Source organism: Protopterus annectens, chromosome 12.part0 (assembly GCF_019279795.1).
Source record: "Protopterus annectens isolate FY-2018-M chromosome 12.part0, PAN1.0, whole genome shotgun sequence".
Taxonomy (NCBI): Eukaryota; Metazoa; Chordata; order Ceratodontiformes; family Protopteridae; genus Protopterus; species Protopterus annectens.
In genome coordinates, this window is record NC_056746.1 from 399,505,018 (window position 1) to 399,521,672 (window position 16,655).

The 16,655-nt window shown below is 39.5% G+C and overlaps 1 protein-coding gene across 1 annotated transcript in view; it reads left to right on the forward strand.

Moving 5' to 3' along the window:
• The window catches only part of REXO5 (RNA exonuclease 5), a 1,525,618-nt gene that overhangs the window by 1,489,422 nt on the left and 19,541 nt on the right, over positions 1 to 16,655 (forward strand). The window contains exon 19 of the mRNA XM_044089498.1: positions 1,960 to 2,069. Within this exon, the coding sequence (XP_043945433.1) occupies positions 1,960 to 2,069 (110 nt within the window). The remainder of the gene's footprint in view (positions 1 to 1,959; positions 2,070 to 16,655) is intronic.

Consider the following 16,655-nt stretch of genomic DNA (forward strand, 5'->3'; position numbering starts at 1 on the left):
GTTTATTCATATGTTTGAAAGGGTATGTAAACAGTATAATGTTGACCAAGGGCTTGGGGTGTGGTTCCTGAGCCATTTACTCCATGGTAAAGTTGTAACTGCTGTTTCTAAATTGTCTGATACTGATTGCTTAAATTATAATACAGTTAAAATTGTGTGAGTGTTTTAAGTTAACACCTGAACCTTATAGAAAAGTTTTGTGAGCATAGACACAAGGCAGATGAAAGTATGTGTGATTATATTGCTTAGTTAAACACTTATTTTCATAGTTGGATGAGTGGGTGTCAGGTCACAACTTTTGAAGGACTGGCATACATTTTGGTGAGGGAACAGGCCCTTAGCACTTTGCCTGAGGACATGAAAATCTGGTTGGCAGATAGAGAATGCAACACCGCAGATGAGTTAGGGAAAAAAGCAGACTTTATACCTAGCAAACATTGCATCACTGCACAGGAAAGGGATACCCAGTGGTGTACATGGGTCTAAGGGAACCTATGGTGGGCAGCTTAAACCACCCCAATAGAGTCCGCCAGTAGCAGGGGAAGCCACGAGTTCAGATACACTGCCAAGATCCAGGATTAAATGTTTTAAATGTAACCAGTGGGGCAATGTAGTATATAGATGTCCACGGAGGCAAGGTGGGGAACAAAAGGTGGAGGAGCTAGTTAGTGGGAATGACAGAATGCCAGTGGTAAGTTGTCTGGAGACAACAGGGGTACCAAACTACCACAAGAGGTTATATCCTATCTTAGTAGATGGGAAACAGGCCAATGCTGAGAGAGAGAGACAGCCTGTGACCTAACCATTGTGAAGGCTGCAGTGGTTACAGAGGAGCGCTACTTGCCTGGGCAGCTTACTCCAGATAGAGCTTTAGGAGGGATCCCTTTCCAGATACCTTTGGCTAGACTTCACCTTGACTGTGAGGGTGGAAACGGAATATAGAGAAGCTTAGTTTAGATTTTTTTTTTTAATTTATTTGTGTGAGCCTGTAATGCAATGTTATTTTAAATATTTCCTGTGGTTTTGAACTCTGATGTCACTGGAGTATACATTTAGTATTGTCTTATTATTTTATTATTTATTAAGTATATTTAAATATTTTATTGTGACTGATCTGTGTAGAGATATTTAAGTTTTGAGAGTACTTGCATATTTATTTGGTGACATTGTGTGGGCCACTCCTAATAGTCTTGCTCTTGGTCAAACTACCATTTGTATTAATAATAATTTCACATAGTGAAATTGGACAGCCTTTGTTAAGGGCCTTAAAGTAGCTGTCAATGAGTGACTGGTGGCAGTGGAAACTACCTTATAGTCTGGGCAGAAGGGGGCATAGCTAGGAAACCTGTGCCAACCTTTCCCAGGTGTGTGTGTCAGCTACTTGGGCAGGGACAAGAAGCAGTGGTTGGACAGAAAGGGTGCTTGAGGTCTTGGCTTGGTCATTTAGCCGAGAGCTCAACTTTATATCTGTGCCAGTGGGGAGTCTTATTGGGGATCTGGAGGAAGAAGGAAAAATCAGACCCAGACTGACTGTGGTCTCACTTGATGCAGAGAGCTGCTTCTTGAAATACTGTGTGTACACCTGTAATCCTGCTAGTGAACATCCCCTACAGTTGCTAGTAGTGAGGATTGAGGTTTCTTGATTACTGGTCCAGTGGTGGGTCATCACAGAAGGCACCATTGATAACATTTGTTTTTGCTATTCAATTTCCATACACTTCTTAATGTTAAATGCATTTGAAAGTGTCAGTATTTTTATATGTAGTAACTAATTCTGCATAAAAGTTAAAGAAACAAAATTAAGTCAGGAGAATGTGTAATCACTGAATTGATCTTCATTGTGCCAAACATTTGGATACTGTTAGAAGAAAAAAAAAAGGGACTGAGATTGTCATCTTGTCGATGATTGCTGTACCGTCTACATAATTACTAAATAGGGCATTGTATTTTGCAATATAGGAGAAAGAGCTTAAGGATTTAGCGAAACTTGTGGACAAAAAGGTGAAGAAACTGTACAAGTCCCTGCCAAATGAAACACTGTGCCTTGTCCTTTTGCCAGGAACGGAGAGGTATGTATTATTTTCCAGGAAGATTTTGCTGAACATTGCTATAAGTCGTAAATATTGTAAGAAACCTGAAACTCATGGATTCTGTATGCAATGTCAAATGAAGTGTACAGTACTTGTCATATATTACATGACTCAGCGTGCTTATCTTGAAATTGTTGTATTGTGAAGATTTGTCAGCTGAGGAGTAGCTCTGGTAATGGCTCTCAGGATCCACCCTCTAAAAACAGTACCACTGCGACCAGTTAGGCCAGGGGATAGGGACTGCTGCCTTTTGATCCACAACATTATCTCAAAGAAATAATAATTATGTGAGTTATGTGATTGGCATTAAGCTGTATTGTTTAATGAACACTGATGCCTTGGCTGTGACTAGTAACCTTCCATTGCTATCTTACCAATAGTAGCCTAAACTATGGCAATCCGTTCCACCATCTCTCAAATGTCTGAACTCTTACAAAGAATTCAAAGTTGTCCACAATATCACATCCCCAAGTCGTCTGACGTACTAGATAAAGAACCACCCAGCATAAACTCAGACTCATCTCACTGATTTTTCCCCTACCTGCAAATCTTATTTAATATGCACCATTGACTTTTAACCCTTTTTGCAGCATGATCCTCCCCTCACACTCAGTCCTCTCACCCACCTACAAATCTCTATGCTTTGTCTAGGATCCTACTACGTTGCTACCACTTTCTATTCTTCTCTCTCTCCCTTTTTCCATGCATATATGTGATTTTTAATTTTGTACATATATTACTGTATGTAAATGAATCTTATTCTCCAGTCTGTATTGTTTTAATTCTAAACATTCAAACACGTTTTCAGAGACGCTAATAATACCTTTCAGTGTCACCTCTTCCTGCTTTTACTGCATGTGCCAGCAGTTGGAATTCACCATATCTACGTGGTTACTTTTATGTACATTAATAAGTAAATAGTCACAATATTTTGGAATTGAATAGTAAATAAAATCTTTATTTAAAGAGATTAGGACATGCAGTCTGAAAAACTAAATATACAGACAGATATATTAAACGGGGTACTGTAAAATACAAAGGTTTGAGTTGACATTAGAAAAACACTATCAACTAACGAATTCAGACTCCAGTATTAGCTAAAGATGACTGTAATATATAGCTCTGATTTTTAAGACCATTTTCCAAGTTCAGAAGCTCACAGGTCACATTCATTGACATGCGATCACTGATTCTGGAATCAAGATGTTACTTGTCACATGTGACGTCCACAAAAATGTAAAGTCCACATAGACTTCCAGAGGGAGTCATCAAGTGGCTCCCTGACTGACTGCTACTGAATTCAGAAAGTCTCCAGGGAGAGTTTCACTTCACTTGATCTCTGGCGTGGTATCATGGAATGAGTCAGCACATGGAAAATATGATGTCATCACAGTCACTTTTAGCATTCACTGTGCAAACGTTTGCCTCTGTCCATGCATCAGATTAGCAGGTCCTGCCTCCTTTTTGTACATCAAATTTAGATCCACACAACCTGTTTTTCTGGAAAGTTCTCAGCTATAGTAATGCATTAACTGCCAGGAAGTAGTTGACTAATCCTGACTAATATGGCTATGTCTGTGTGTATACCTGGCTATAAATAGCTTCATCTCCACAGCTTTGCTGCCTTTTCCACAGAAAAAAATAATTTCAGTTTCTATACATTTTTTTTCAACATTTTTAATGTTTCATATTTACAGTAAGACATTACCATTTGTTGCACAGTTCTTCCAATTTCACAGTTTTACTGCAGGTATTGTACATTTGTTTTCACATTTTTACAATACTCAAGCCTCAGAAATGATGTGTGTTAAAGAGAAGGTCCATCAAACATTTGTTTTATTTATTTTCACATTTTTATATGCATACAGTGTGATTTTCTTCAGTGTTTTAATGTCACCTGTATGCAACTATTAATCATAACATCTTTATAGTCTGCTGTCGTGCCACCCATAGTTCATTTATTTATTTCATTTGTTAACCAGGTAGTGTCTGACTGGGCCAAAAGCTCGTTTTCAGAAGAGACCCGGGAAGAAAAGCTCTAAGAAGGTTACATAGATTTTTTTTTTTTGGTTTTTGTTTTTGTTTTTTTTACATTTGGTATATAACAAATGTTAGAAAGAAATAATAGTACATAAAATGCACATACCAATAGAACTTCAAGTTACAAGGTTCTTAATATGGTGTCTATAAAGTAAACACATTAAACAAAACATTTTACCATATATTTGTTGTGATAAGTTATGTTCTCTGTGTAAGAAGGCTTTAAATAGCCAGGAGGTATAGAGAGATGGGTATGTTTAAATGTATGTGTATCATTGATGGACAGAATATGCTGTGGAAGAGAATTCCATTGTTTGGCAATGATGTGGGAGTACATGGACATGCCATGAGAGTTTTGTGCTTTGATAACCTTTAAAGAGTATTTTATCAGCAGACCTAAGGGAAGTTAGGCTGCTGTGGGGTTGAACAAGTTTAGAATAGCGCTGGGTAGTTGTCAGGTTTGTATAAGACTGTATGTGCAGCTATTAACTGATTCAGGGTGAGAAGATGAGGGAGCTCTAACCACTTTAACTGGCGAAGGGCAGTATAGTGATGAGATCTTTGAGCTTGATTGGTGGCAAATTTTGCAGTTTTGTTATAGCAAGATTCAAGTCTATTTAGGTCAGATTTGTGAAGATTGGTAAGTATTTGAGAGCAGTATAGAAGGGATGATAATAGATGGGTTCTAGCTGTTGTGAGTCTAGCATGGTCAGTAAGATATGCTTTGGTCCTGTAGAATGAGCCCAGTTTGACATGCACCTTCCATGCTTATTGTTAGAGTTTTTTAAGGAAAATATGCCTATAAAAGCAGAAAAGAATTCACTAAGATTGGTTACAGTTGAGAAATCACTGTATTCTTTGTCCATTAAAAATGCTTTCCTGAGATATAAAGAGGGTTAGTTAAGGCTTTGAGCTGTAGCTTACATGGTACAGTGTTTGATTCCCTTAGCCTTTATTTGCCTACTGTGTGACCTTGAGCAAGTCACTTAACTAGAAAGGGCTTGGGGGGAACTGGGAATTTTAGCTGGTCTCCTCTCTCGTCTGTTGGACTGAACCTATTAGATCACTATTGTAGTAGTCTAAACTGTTTGGGTTATATCCTTCCCATGACATAACCACCATAGCTTTCAGATCTTCAGAGTACCTTTCACTTGCCCAGACCACCAAGAGCTTCATCATGGCCACATATAAAGGTAGTTTGAGCTCCAAAAGCTTCAGAGCTTTCTTGCTTTCGAGGTGCGCTCCCCGTGCAGGCTTCATGAAACTGTGACAGTCTGCTAGTGATCCTTTATAGCTGAGCAGGTAAGTCCCCTGCTGGGGCAAACCTTCCACATGTTCATTTTTATGAAGAAAACTTGCGTTTTTTGTGTGAAATTAATAATTTTATACTAGGAAATTTATTTTTCCTTGGACTGTCATGCCTGATGAGGGAGATTTACTCTTGGATGCTTGAGTGAGAAAATTGTTTAAAATCTTTTTTTTTTTTTTTTTTTAACTACATCTTATCTCCTACACGTTCATGTAAAATTAGTGTGTTGGGGTAGCACATTGTGCTTTTGGGGACTGTTATTGTATTTTGTACCTCACAATCTACTTTCCTGACAGGAACTTTACCAACTTTCACAGGCCCCATTACCTATTTTTCAGGCTTACTTTTCAGTAGGACCATGAAGCACCTACCAGTCTCCTTAACTCTTCCTTCTACAAGAAGAAAATTGCTTGAGAGTCTCTGGTATTGGGCTGGCTGCTTTACTGCCTCAGCCACAGATGGGTGAGACTGCTGTGAGCCTGTGACTGGACTCCTTGGACTACTCATCAGTCTCTCTGTTTCTCAGGTGTAGCTCCTCAAGAAGGCACTAAGGACCAGGAGTTAGACACATCCTCTGTGGCTGTAGGGTTACACTCTTGATCCAAGGGAGAACCACTCTTGTTCATCTCTGGGTAAGGAACAGGTGAAGGTTTACTGCATAGCTGGGCTAGGATGCCTGATCCCCAAGATAACACTCCTCCCATGAGTCTGTCTTTTTCCAGGGAGTCTTCCAAGAAAAGAAAACAAAAGATTAAGAATGTTAATTCTCCTCTTTCAATTACTATAGATAGAGAAGATTTGCAGGAATTTGCTAAGGAATTAATTTCTGCTTTTAATATTTCAAATCCTGTTTCTTCATTTACTTCAAACAAAAAAAGAAAATGATTTCCATCTTATTCTGATACGGATTCTCAGAACCGGAAATAGAAAGGGGGGGGGGGTCTTCAGTAATATGTCCACAAGCTAAAGATTCTCATTCTGGGGAAAGTGTTACGTCAAATTTCCCCCCAGAAAATTGATCTTTTTCTGAGACCTTCGCAAAAATGAAAGAGGTCTTTCAGTGGGAACAGAGTAAAATTGCTGTTTCCCACAACAGTGTTATGATTTGTTGCATTTGTATATTCCATGGCCTGCAGCTGTCCCTCCTGTTTTATCTACTCTAGAGGATGTTTTCTTAGCAGCTTGCAGCATGCCTGACAAGTCAACCTCCTGCTCCTAAAAAGTCTTATGGGTTATACAAAGAACTTCAGAATATAACTATCTGTTTTCTATTCCTAAAGCAGGCCCTGCAGTTAATTCCTTATCTAAAACTTCAGCTGTTAAAAGATTGTTAATGCTAATCCCATTCCCTTTGACAAAGATGGGAAAACTTTTGATAGATTTGGAAAGAATGCTTATTCTTCTGCTATTTTAACATTCAGAATTTTGAATTGTCAGGCTCATGTTAACATTTTTACTGGCCTATTTTGAAAACACGAGAAAGCTAACTTTTTACCTGTCCCATCTTCTGAAGTAAAGCATTAACTGAATGCCTTAATCATACATTCTTTTCATATAACCAAATACTCTTTAAAGTGTTTTTATGAGTCTGCTGATGCTATCTCAAAAGCTGATGTTTCAGGGTCAGTTGAGTATATTTTGGTTACATTATTAAAACTTGCCAGAGAGTATTAAAACTGATATTTTACATTCTCCCCTTGACAAGGATGTTCTGTATGACAGGAAAGGGAAATATAACTGTGGAACACAATGGGGTTGTATATGCAGCTACTTGTTGTCAGTGTCAGGCATTCTACATAGGCAAAACTCAACGTAAACTGGGTCAATGCATTTATGAACATATTTATGATATCAGGCAAAAAAAAATGCCATATATAGACAGATTAAAAGTTGCCCAGAACATAGTGTCAAGTTTGTGGTCCTTCAACAAATCAAGTGCCAGGCAAGGGGAGGCCATTGGAAGCTACATTTGGAAGACAAGGAAACTTGGTGGCAGTTATACTTGAATGCCTGTTCACAACCTGGTATAAATGGCATGATATCTATTATTAGCAAATTGAAATTAAAAGTGTATGACAGATGACTTGCTATGACATTTTGCACATGTTATATTTATATATTTTTTGTTATACATATTTTTATGAATATAACATGTTTTTAATCCAAGCTTGACATTTCATCCAACACATTTTTTTCAAGCTATGTTTTTACTTGCATACTAATTTTCAGTTCAGTTTTTTGTTTTTAGAATATAAAATATAATATAATATAAAATATAATTTTTTTTACCCTGTGAGGATAATTTGCTAGATAATTATGTTTTTTTTCTTATTTTCCTTATTTCTCTATATAAATATATACTATTAACTATTTACTAGGATTATTTTTTATATGTCAATTCATTATTCTTATGAAATAATTTGTTGTTTATATATATATATATATATATATATATATATATATATATATATATATATATATATTCCTATATTTTTTTATATTTCTATGGTTCAGGTTGCTGCTGATTTCTGACTATGCTAATTAATTAATTTATTACATTGCATTTACCTTTGAATTTTATTGGCTAATTATTTTATTACGCTTTATTCAAGTTGTATAAATACATGTCCTTTTTTGAATGTTTCTTGTCTGATGAAGTCTGGTTTACAGATACCAGATGAAAGCGGTAACCTTTTGTGGAATAAACTTGGATGCTTATTTGGTGTTCCCTGACTCAGCTTGATGGATTTTGTTTTATTTTTAATGTTCTATATGACCCTTGGGGGGGAATTGATTCAAGGGATGACCCAAAAGTTTCAACCCTCATTTTCTAAATTTAATAAAAACTCTCTCTAATGGAGCACCCTTTTTCAAAAAAAAAAAACTATTTAAGCAGGAAGATGCTACCAAACAGGATTTTAAAAAGCAATGGCATGGAGACTCTAAAAAGAAAGGAAAAGCTTCCCAGAACCAAGGACAGTCCAAAAAAGTCGGAATGACTACTTGCCTTCCCAAGACCCTTCCACCCTGGCAAGCTATTCCTCTGCCTAGGCCTGCATGCTCAACAGTGACATCAGATTATGTCAGACAAATAGGTTCTGAAAGTCATCCAACTCAGGGGCACAGATGGCAGTGGAAGTCTGTTGCTCCTTACAGGGGATTTCTCCTCAGCCTATAAACTAAACATCCTGTTTCCTCCAGTTTTGGAGCAAATGTCTCTGGGGGTCATAGAACTAGTGTCCTTATGCAAGGATCTTTCTGGTGCCAGAGAAAGCGAGTACTTGGAAACCAGTCTAGACGTCTCCTTTTCCCAATGTCTTTGTCAAGGTCCCAAGTTCAAAATATTATCCCTCAAGCCCTGTTACTTCTCATTCCCTAACTCAGTTTCATGGTAATGTTAGATTTAAAAAGTGCTTACCATCACATTTCTGTTGGCAGAGATTTTCTGTGCCTGGCTTGCATTATCAGTGCTATATCTTACCCTTTGGTCTATCTGCTTCACCGAGGGTATTTACAAAGTGCCTTGTCTCCATTAATTGCTTACTGCAGACTTCAAGGCATTTGCATCTTTCCATTTTGGGACAGTTGTCTTATATTTCCAATATATTATATTTTTCCAGTTGTCAAGATTCTTTGTGTCAAAAAACTCAAGCTCAGTCTGTTTTTTCAAGTGAATGTACAAAAATCATCTCTTATCCCTTCACATGAAATAGTTTTTCTGGATTGTCTTTTGGATGCTACCCTAGGAAGAGCTTTTCTTCCACTGGGCAAAGTAAAACTGTACAAAGACATCTTCCTGAGCATTTGAGCTTTTCCAACCAATCTCTGGTATCTGCAAAGGAATTTCTCAGGATTCTGTGTTACTTGATTTCTATGATTCCAGACTTCACATGAGAAAAATTCACTGGTAAACTCAAGTCAGTCTGATCATACCATTCCTGTTTACTTTGGAAGTAGTAGTTATAATATGGTTCTATTTCTATTTCTATATTTTTGCAAGAATGGTTTAGTTATAAAGGAAAATGAGAAGTGAAGATAGTACTGTATGTGCTTGAAGTCGATGAAATTTAAAGTGTCAAAATGTGCCTGCTAGCCAGAGGGAGAATAAGGGGAAAAATAAAGGAATGAAAAGAGTTGGGTAACATGGCAAAATTGTAAAACATGGAGGCCCCTAAAATTGTGTCTTGAACATTAATGGGTAGACTTCCTATTAGGAAGAAAAAGTGTGTTAATGTACGTCAGGGGGGGGGAAACAAAGCTGGTAATGTTGCAAGGAACACATTTAGATCAGACAGAAATTACTAAGCTGATAAAAATGGGGTTTAGGAAGGGCTGCTGTGCAAGCTATACAGGAGCAAGAAGGGTAGGGGAGTAATAATTTTACTAGGTAGCAGGGTCCCCGTTATAACAGAAGAGGAAAAAAATGATATGTTTTAAAACTTGTCATATTGAAGGGGCTATCGGGAATGACAAGATGATGAGTTTTGCCAGTGTGTGTGTGTGTGTATATATATGTATATATATATATATGTACATATATATATATATATATATATATATATATATATATATATATATATAGATAGATATATAAAACTAGAACTAATGTTGAGCAAGGTGATATTGTTTCATTGGGAGATATTTTGCATGGAGAGTGACAAGAACATAATGTCAAATGAAATGGATACAGGCGGGCATGGAAGGTTTAGATTAATGAAAGGAGATTGTTTTAAAGCATATATGAAGATGATTCACTTAATAGATGTTAGCAAGCCAATGTTGAGAACAAGGGTTTTACACATTATTCTCCAAAGTATGACAGTTGTGCAAGACTTGATACAATCTCTATACCCCAACAAGACACACATGAGAGAGAGAGAGATGGATGTTACCACTAAATATATCTCATCATACACATTCAACCTTGAAAGTAGCTAGACTTGAAATCTGACAGAGGGCAGATACTGGTGTTTCCCATCATGTTTACTAAAGATATGCTTATTTGAGTCCTTTTTTTGAAAATTAAAAGAAATATAGAAAATCAGTGATAGGTAGTATTTAGAACAGCAATATCAGATTAAAGAACTACAAAGTAAAGAGAGGAATATGACTGAGGAAGAAAGAGATAAAGTGGAGCAGCTTAAAGGAAAATAAATTAACACTGGGATAGAATTAATGAGTTTAGGAGACTGGCAGTAATGCAGAACTTCATAGCCCAGAGACTAAGACAGCAAAAGGGAAATATTGAAGATAAAATACCCACATTTAAAATAAATCACTAGAAACCCAAGAACATTGTTAGAAGTATTTAGACAATGCTGTGAGTCCTTTTTATGCTCAAGATGAAAAAAGGATAATAGATTACAAGTAGAAATATTCTTAGAGGGCCCAGATATATCTGGTTTATGGGAGCAGCAAGCTAAAAGATTAATCACCTAATAAATATAGTAGAAATAAAGCAACATAGTAAAAAAAAAAAGGCAGATATGGAAGTCCTCAGAAGACAGTGGTGAACTTGTAGAAGTTTGAAAGATGGCTGGACAGGAACTAATACAATTGTGGTATAGTTTATTTAGTAAAGTATTTGAAGCAATAATATCAGAATGATGGAAAATGGTAATATTCTGCATTATCACAAAGTAGGGAAAGATCCCAAACTCCCGTTATTGGAGAAGCCAGTTTCAGTTCTGAATCAAGATTATAAATTATTGAGTTCCTGTAAAACCATCAGTTGTAGTTTCAGTAAAAGGCAAATAGATAGACAGCTTTTTGCCAAAATTAGTTTCATCAGTGATGGAGTTTTCATCTTTCTCCACTATTGTGTGACCTCAGATTTGTTATATATACATTCAGAGAGTGTGAGGAGTGTCCTCCCTCCGGCTGAATGGGGGTTTGTCACCTACAAAAAAATTGACTCCAAGGTTCCCCCTGCAAAAAATTATATTTCTGAAGTCCGATAGAAATAGTTTCTGATAACGGCTCTCAATTTATTTCTACTTGAAACTGCTGTTGATGAGTTAGCGTGCATCCAGATTATTTATCATTAGAATAAAGAATTGTATAGACAAAATTTCACCTGGCTTATTAGAACTAGGTCAGTGTGGGTTTGTTCAGGGCAGACAGATGTATGATGATAGTGTCAAATGATTGCTGTTAAAACAAGATGGAGTCAGTTGGTAATATTTGAAAATACTGATGAAAATGTATGGGTTCCCAGAGAAACTGATTTGATTAATGACAATGGGAACCCCCTTAGTTTGTCACTGGATAGTTGGTAGATACTCAGAAAGGTGAATCTAAAGGATTGCCAGAATCCTGTCATGTTGGCTATATTCAGAGGAGAGTGAGATGATGAGTGTTGTGTTTCCTGATGATCTTCCTCTTTTCTAAATTCGTGTGATCTCTGAGTTGGTGATGTGTGTGTGTGTGTGTGTGTGTCAGTTTAAATTTGGGTCCCTCCCCACACACACTTTTTTTGTGTGTGTGTCCATCCTTTACACGTCACTGTTTATACATTTGACAGACAGCTGTCATTTCTCCCCGTACTGTATACTTGCCAAAACATTTGCCCACCCTTATTTTAACTATTTAGCTTCACCAGGAAAGCTTATCATCAGTGCCACAGATTTATTTATTAATGTATGTATGTATTGGAATAGGGATACATTCATGTGGGGGCTGCAGACCAAGGAAGTCTCCTGTTGCAACGAAAACACTAATTGCAAAATGCATCCAAAAGTAGGCACTGCTGGTGAAGATAGTTACCACAGATTTATTTAAGCTTGTGTAATGTACAATACAGCTTTTTGTCTGTTTGCAGTAGACCATCAGAATCCGTTTTGCAACTACTGTTTTTGTTGGTATTTGTTTGAATTTCTAGCTGTTTTTCTCCAAGTCTCCTGCTCCAGCACTGAGAAAGGAAGGAAGTGATCTCTAGAACATTTTCTGCAGCATTGTCATCTGTCTCCTTTAGGAGTATTTCCAAGCTAAGGGAGTCAAGGTTTCTGTATTTTTAAGTTAGTGATTCTTTCTGAGCTCATTGTGTTACTTGAGAACCCTCACCTTACAAGAAATGAGCACAGGGAGTAGGGGAAGTGCCATCTTATCTGCCCAAAATGTTTCCACTTTGCAACTATTGTAGCAAACTCCTAACAGAGTAGTCTCATATTTCTAGAAGCAGCAGTCTTCTGGATGTTTTTCCGCTGCATTTCTTCATTTGTAGAGTTGTACTACATTAATTTGTAAACTATAAATTGCCTCCTGTATGTTATTTTTTTTTCTTTTAATTAACTGTTGCTAAATTTCAGAAACTGCAGGTTAACAGTGATCTGGATTGTCATCTATTTTACTGTTTAATTGTTCATTGCCTGAAGGTGTGGATTTTCAAAGCATTTAATTCTGGTGGGAGAGCTAGGGCTTTTTCTTAACTATGAATAAATGTCATAGCTATTGGATAGTTTTTCCTGTGTTTCTGAATTTGTTCACTGCATATAATTGTAAATTTACAAGCTCTGAAAGAGTAGAGTTCTTATCCTTGTTTACATTTCAGTACCTGCATGTTAATTTTGTTCTGACTTGCTCTCTCCTCACTTTTTTTTTTTAACTTTTGACCTGATGCTGTCCCTGTCCCTTTCATTCATCCTCACCAGTGGAGTTTAGGATCCGTCCTTTCCAAAGACTGATGCTTTGTGTCTCAAACTCCTCCCACTCCCATAATGCCCTACATCTATCTCCCTAACTCCTCAGATCTCATTTGCCACCTTCCAGCACGGACGGATTGCCTTGTGTTCATGAGTCTCAGATAAGTACTACCCGTGTTTCTCCTTGCCTTAACCTCTGCTTTTTGTCTTTCTAGTTTTAGAAACTCTTGTAGTTAGTTTTTCTTCTTTCCTCCCCTCACAACTTTATTTAACGAGCAGTTTGCATTAGCCCCCCCCATCTTTCCCTTTCTCTTCTGTAAAAAATACATAATATATTTCAGGACTGTGATGTGTGCATGGGCTTTAACCCCCGTGCCATGCCAGACAGGCACAACAAATTGATTTTTACGACGAATGTTGCCTTCCTGTGGTGCTCAGACTCTTGAAAAGCCTGGCCCCTCCAGAGAACCCAAGGAGGGCAAGGAACATCTGAAGTGACCCCCTTATGCCTCCCCGGGGGTCCCATCTCCCAGGTCAGAGAAAAGGTCCAAGCCATCAGATCTGAGAAAGTTCAAGCCTTCTGGTCTGAAATGCTCCTTGGATCTGTTCGTGTTTTCTCTAGACGTGATCAGAGCCTCTTTAGATCCTGGAATGTCAGATCCCAAAGAGGTTTTGGACCAGTCAGAGATTTTAACTGTTAGGAGATCCCACTCACCTCCCTCCATTGATCCCAGAGCTTCAGATCAGAGGTCTCAGAGCCACACTCTGAAGCACAGCAAATCTCCTTGGCCAGCCAGGCTGGCACAGTCGCCTATAAGGTCTACTCACTCCTCTCTTTCTTCCAGGTCATCCAGACTTTCCCTCTCAGACTTAGATAGGATGATGTGCAGCCTCTTGAAGGCTTAGATTGAGATGGGGCTTTTATAGTCCCTGTCCCAATTTGGATCCATGAGAGTCCCATCCCCCTTTACTGCCACTCCTCTTCTGATCTGACTGCTGGTTTTGGAACCCCAGATTATAGATGCCCCGAGAGAGATGTCGGATCCAAGAATCCATCCTTGCTCAACTCCGGAAGTGTCCCAGGCTTGCTTGGTTCTGACTCTGTCGGAGCAGAGTAGGTCCCGGACCAGAGAGATTGGCATCACTTCTAGGGGGAGTTGGCTTCGACTCCAGCATGGTTGGATCCGTTCCTTCCTATCAGAGCTTTGGCTGTTGGTAGTTCGGGGCCAGTGTTGCCTGGAGGTGTTGGATCCGGGGTGGTGTCCACCTTTTCTTCTGAGGCTTTGTCAGCTTCAAGGAGGGAGGGGGAAGGATTCCCAGGTTTGTCAGCCTTCCAGGTGGCAGAGAGAGCATTCTCTGGACCTAGAATTGCGACTCCTCGCTCTCCCCCCCAGATCCAGTCCAGCTTCTGTCCAGTCCGTGTCTAGCTTCTGTATGTCCTGTCTATGGTCAGTCCACGCAGCAGGCCTTCCAGACTTCCCTTCCACGAGGAATTTTTCCTTCTTCCAAGTCCGTCCCCTGAGTTCCCTGCAGAAGAGGTATGCAAGAGGAAGCATGTGGACTCCAGCCCTGGTGAAGGAGAGGGGTCCCACCAATCACGACCCAAGTGCATCTCCTTCGGAGGGATTCTGGAAATTCTGAAGGATAAGGGTGGGTGGTCTGCCCAAACCCCCTCACCCATGGAATTGGTCTTTCTGGAGGCCTTTGGGATAGGCCCATCTACATCATGGTTAACCCCACCGGCAGACAAACTTATTGATTTGTTGTCCCGCTGAGCTTGAAAGGAACCTGACATTGTGGAGCCCATTCCCAAGTGAGCTGATAGATATTTGAGCCCCCCGCCATCAACTGTCTTCATTGGAGTAAGGGCATCCAAGTTGATGCTATCATAGTATCAGTAGCCACAAAGGAGGAGCTGGCAGAATTAAACTCCACTGTCCACCCCCCAGACAGGAGTCTTGGGTGCTGGACAGACATGGGAAAAGCATTTATGCCTCAGCCGCTTTTTCTCTGAGAGCATTTAATTACCTGGCCCATTTCACTCATATGCAAAGGGACTTGCTTCAGGAGCTTACCAACTTCCTGTCAGGGTCCATGTTAGCGGAGGACCTCCAGAAGGTGTCTCCCCAACTGGCCACCCTATCCTCCCTAGCTAATTCCTTGAGGAGGCTGATTTCCAACACTGGAAGAAAACTCACTAGTGGCTGGAACAGGCATAGCCCTTAGGAGACATGCCTGGTTCAGGCTTTGTGGATTTGCAAAACCCTTCAAGGTGTCTTTTACCAATACCCAGTTTGATGGTTCCTCCTTGTTTAGACCATTGATCAAGGAGACACTCAACTGCAGTGAGCAAGAAGGAAAGACCCTGTCTGCCATAGGGAGCAAGTTTTCTTCCCCACAAAGGACCTTTGCAAGGAACCAATGTAGTGGGAAGATGTGGTTCAAGAAATCACAGGGTCCCTTCCAGGAGTCTCACGAGGATTCCTCATCCAGATGCAGAGGATGAGGATTTAATGGAAGCCGCCACTCCAAGGACAAAGGGGGGTCTGCAGAATCAGGGCTTTAGAGAATCTTTCTCAGATAAGCTGTACCAGCACTCCTGAAGCATTGCCTGACTGTTCTACTCTGAAGGCAGTCGGGGGGGGGGGGGGAGATTTTCCTTGCACCTAGATGTCTGGACAAAAATAAATGATAACTGGGTGCTGAACATAATATACAGAGGATACTACATTCCCTTTTCCATTCCTCCACCCACCAAAAGAAGACTCCCTGACATACTATCCAGTCAGAGGGAGCAGGCCATTCAAGAGGTTCAGAAACTTCTGGAAAAAAAAGCCATCCAAAAGGTTCCAACTGCACAACAGGGATGCGGTACATATTCGTGCTTCTTTTTAGTGCCAAAAACGACAGGGGACCTAAGGCACATATTGGACCTGAGCTAACTGAGTTTGTATGTCAGTAAGTCGAAGTTTCGCATGATCACAGTTCATTCCATTCTGCCTTTACTGCGCAAGGATGACTGGATGTGCTCTATAGATCTCCAGGACACGTACTACCACATAAAGATCCACAGACACTCTAGGAGGCACTTGAACTTCCAGCTGGGAGCCAGTCATTATCAATCCAGAGCACAGCCCCTTGGACTCACCAAAGCCCCCTGGTTGTTTACCAAATGCATGTCAGTGGTGGCAGCTCACCTGAGACTGCAAGGACTCCAGGTATTTCTGTACTTGGATAATTGGCTCCTAACTGCACCTATACAGCATCAACTGGGTCAGGAGGTATAATTCCTACTACACTCATTCAGCCAACTGGGGATCACTATAAACGTGACAAAATCCAAATTGACTCCGTACAGACCATAGAATTTATAGGAAAGAGATTGAACTCTGTCATTCAGGGAGCATCCTTATCCACACACAGGGTGCTCTCACTCAGAAAACAAATTTATTGGTTGTTTACCAAATGCATGTCAATGGTGGCAGCTCACTTGAGACTGCAAGGACTCCAGGTATTTCTGTACTTGGATAATTGGCTCCTAACTGCACCTATACAGCATCAACTGGGTCAGGAGGT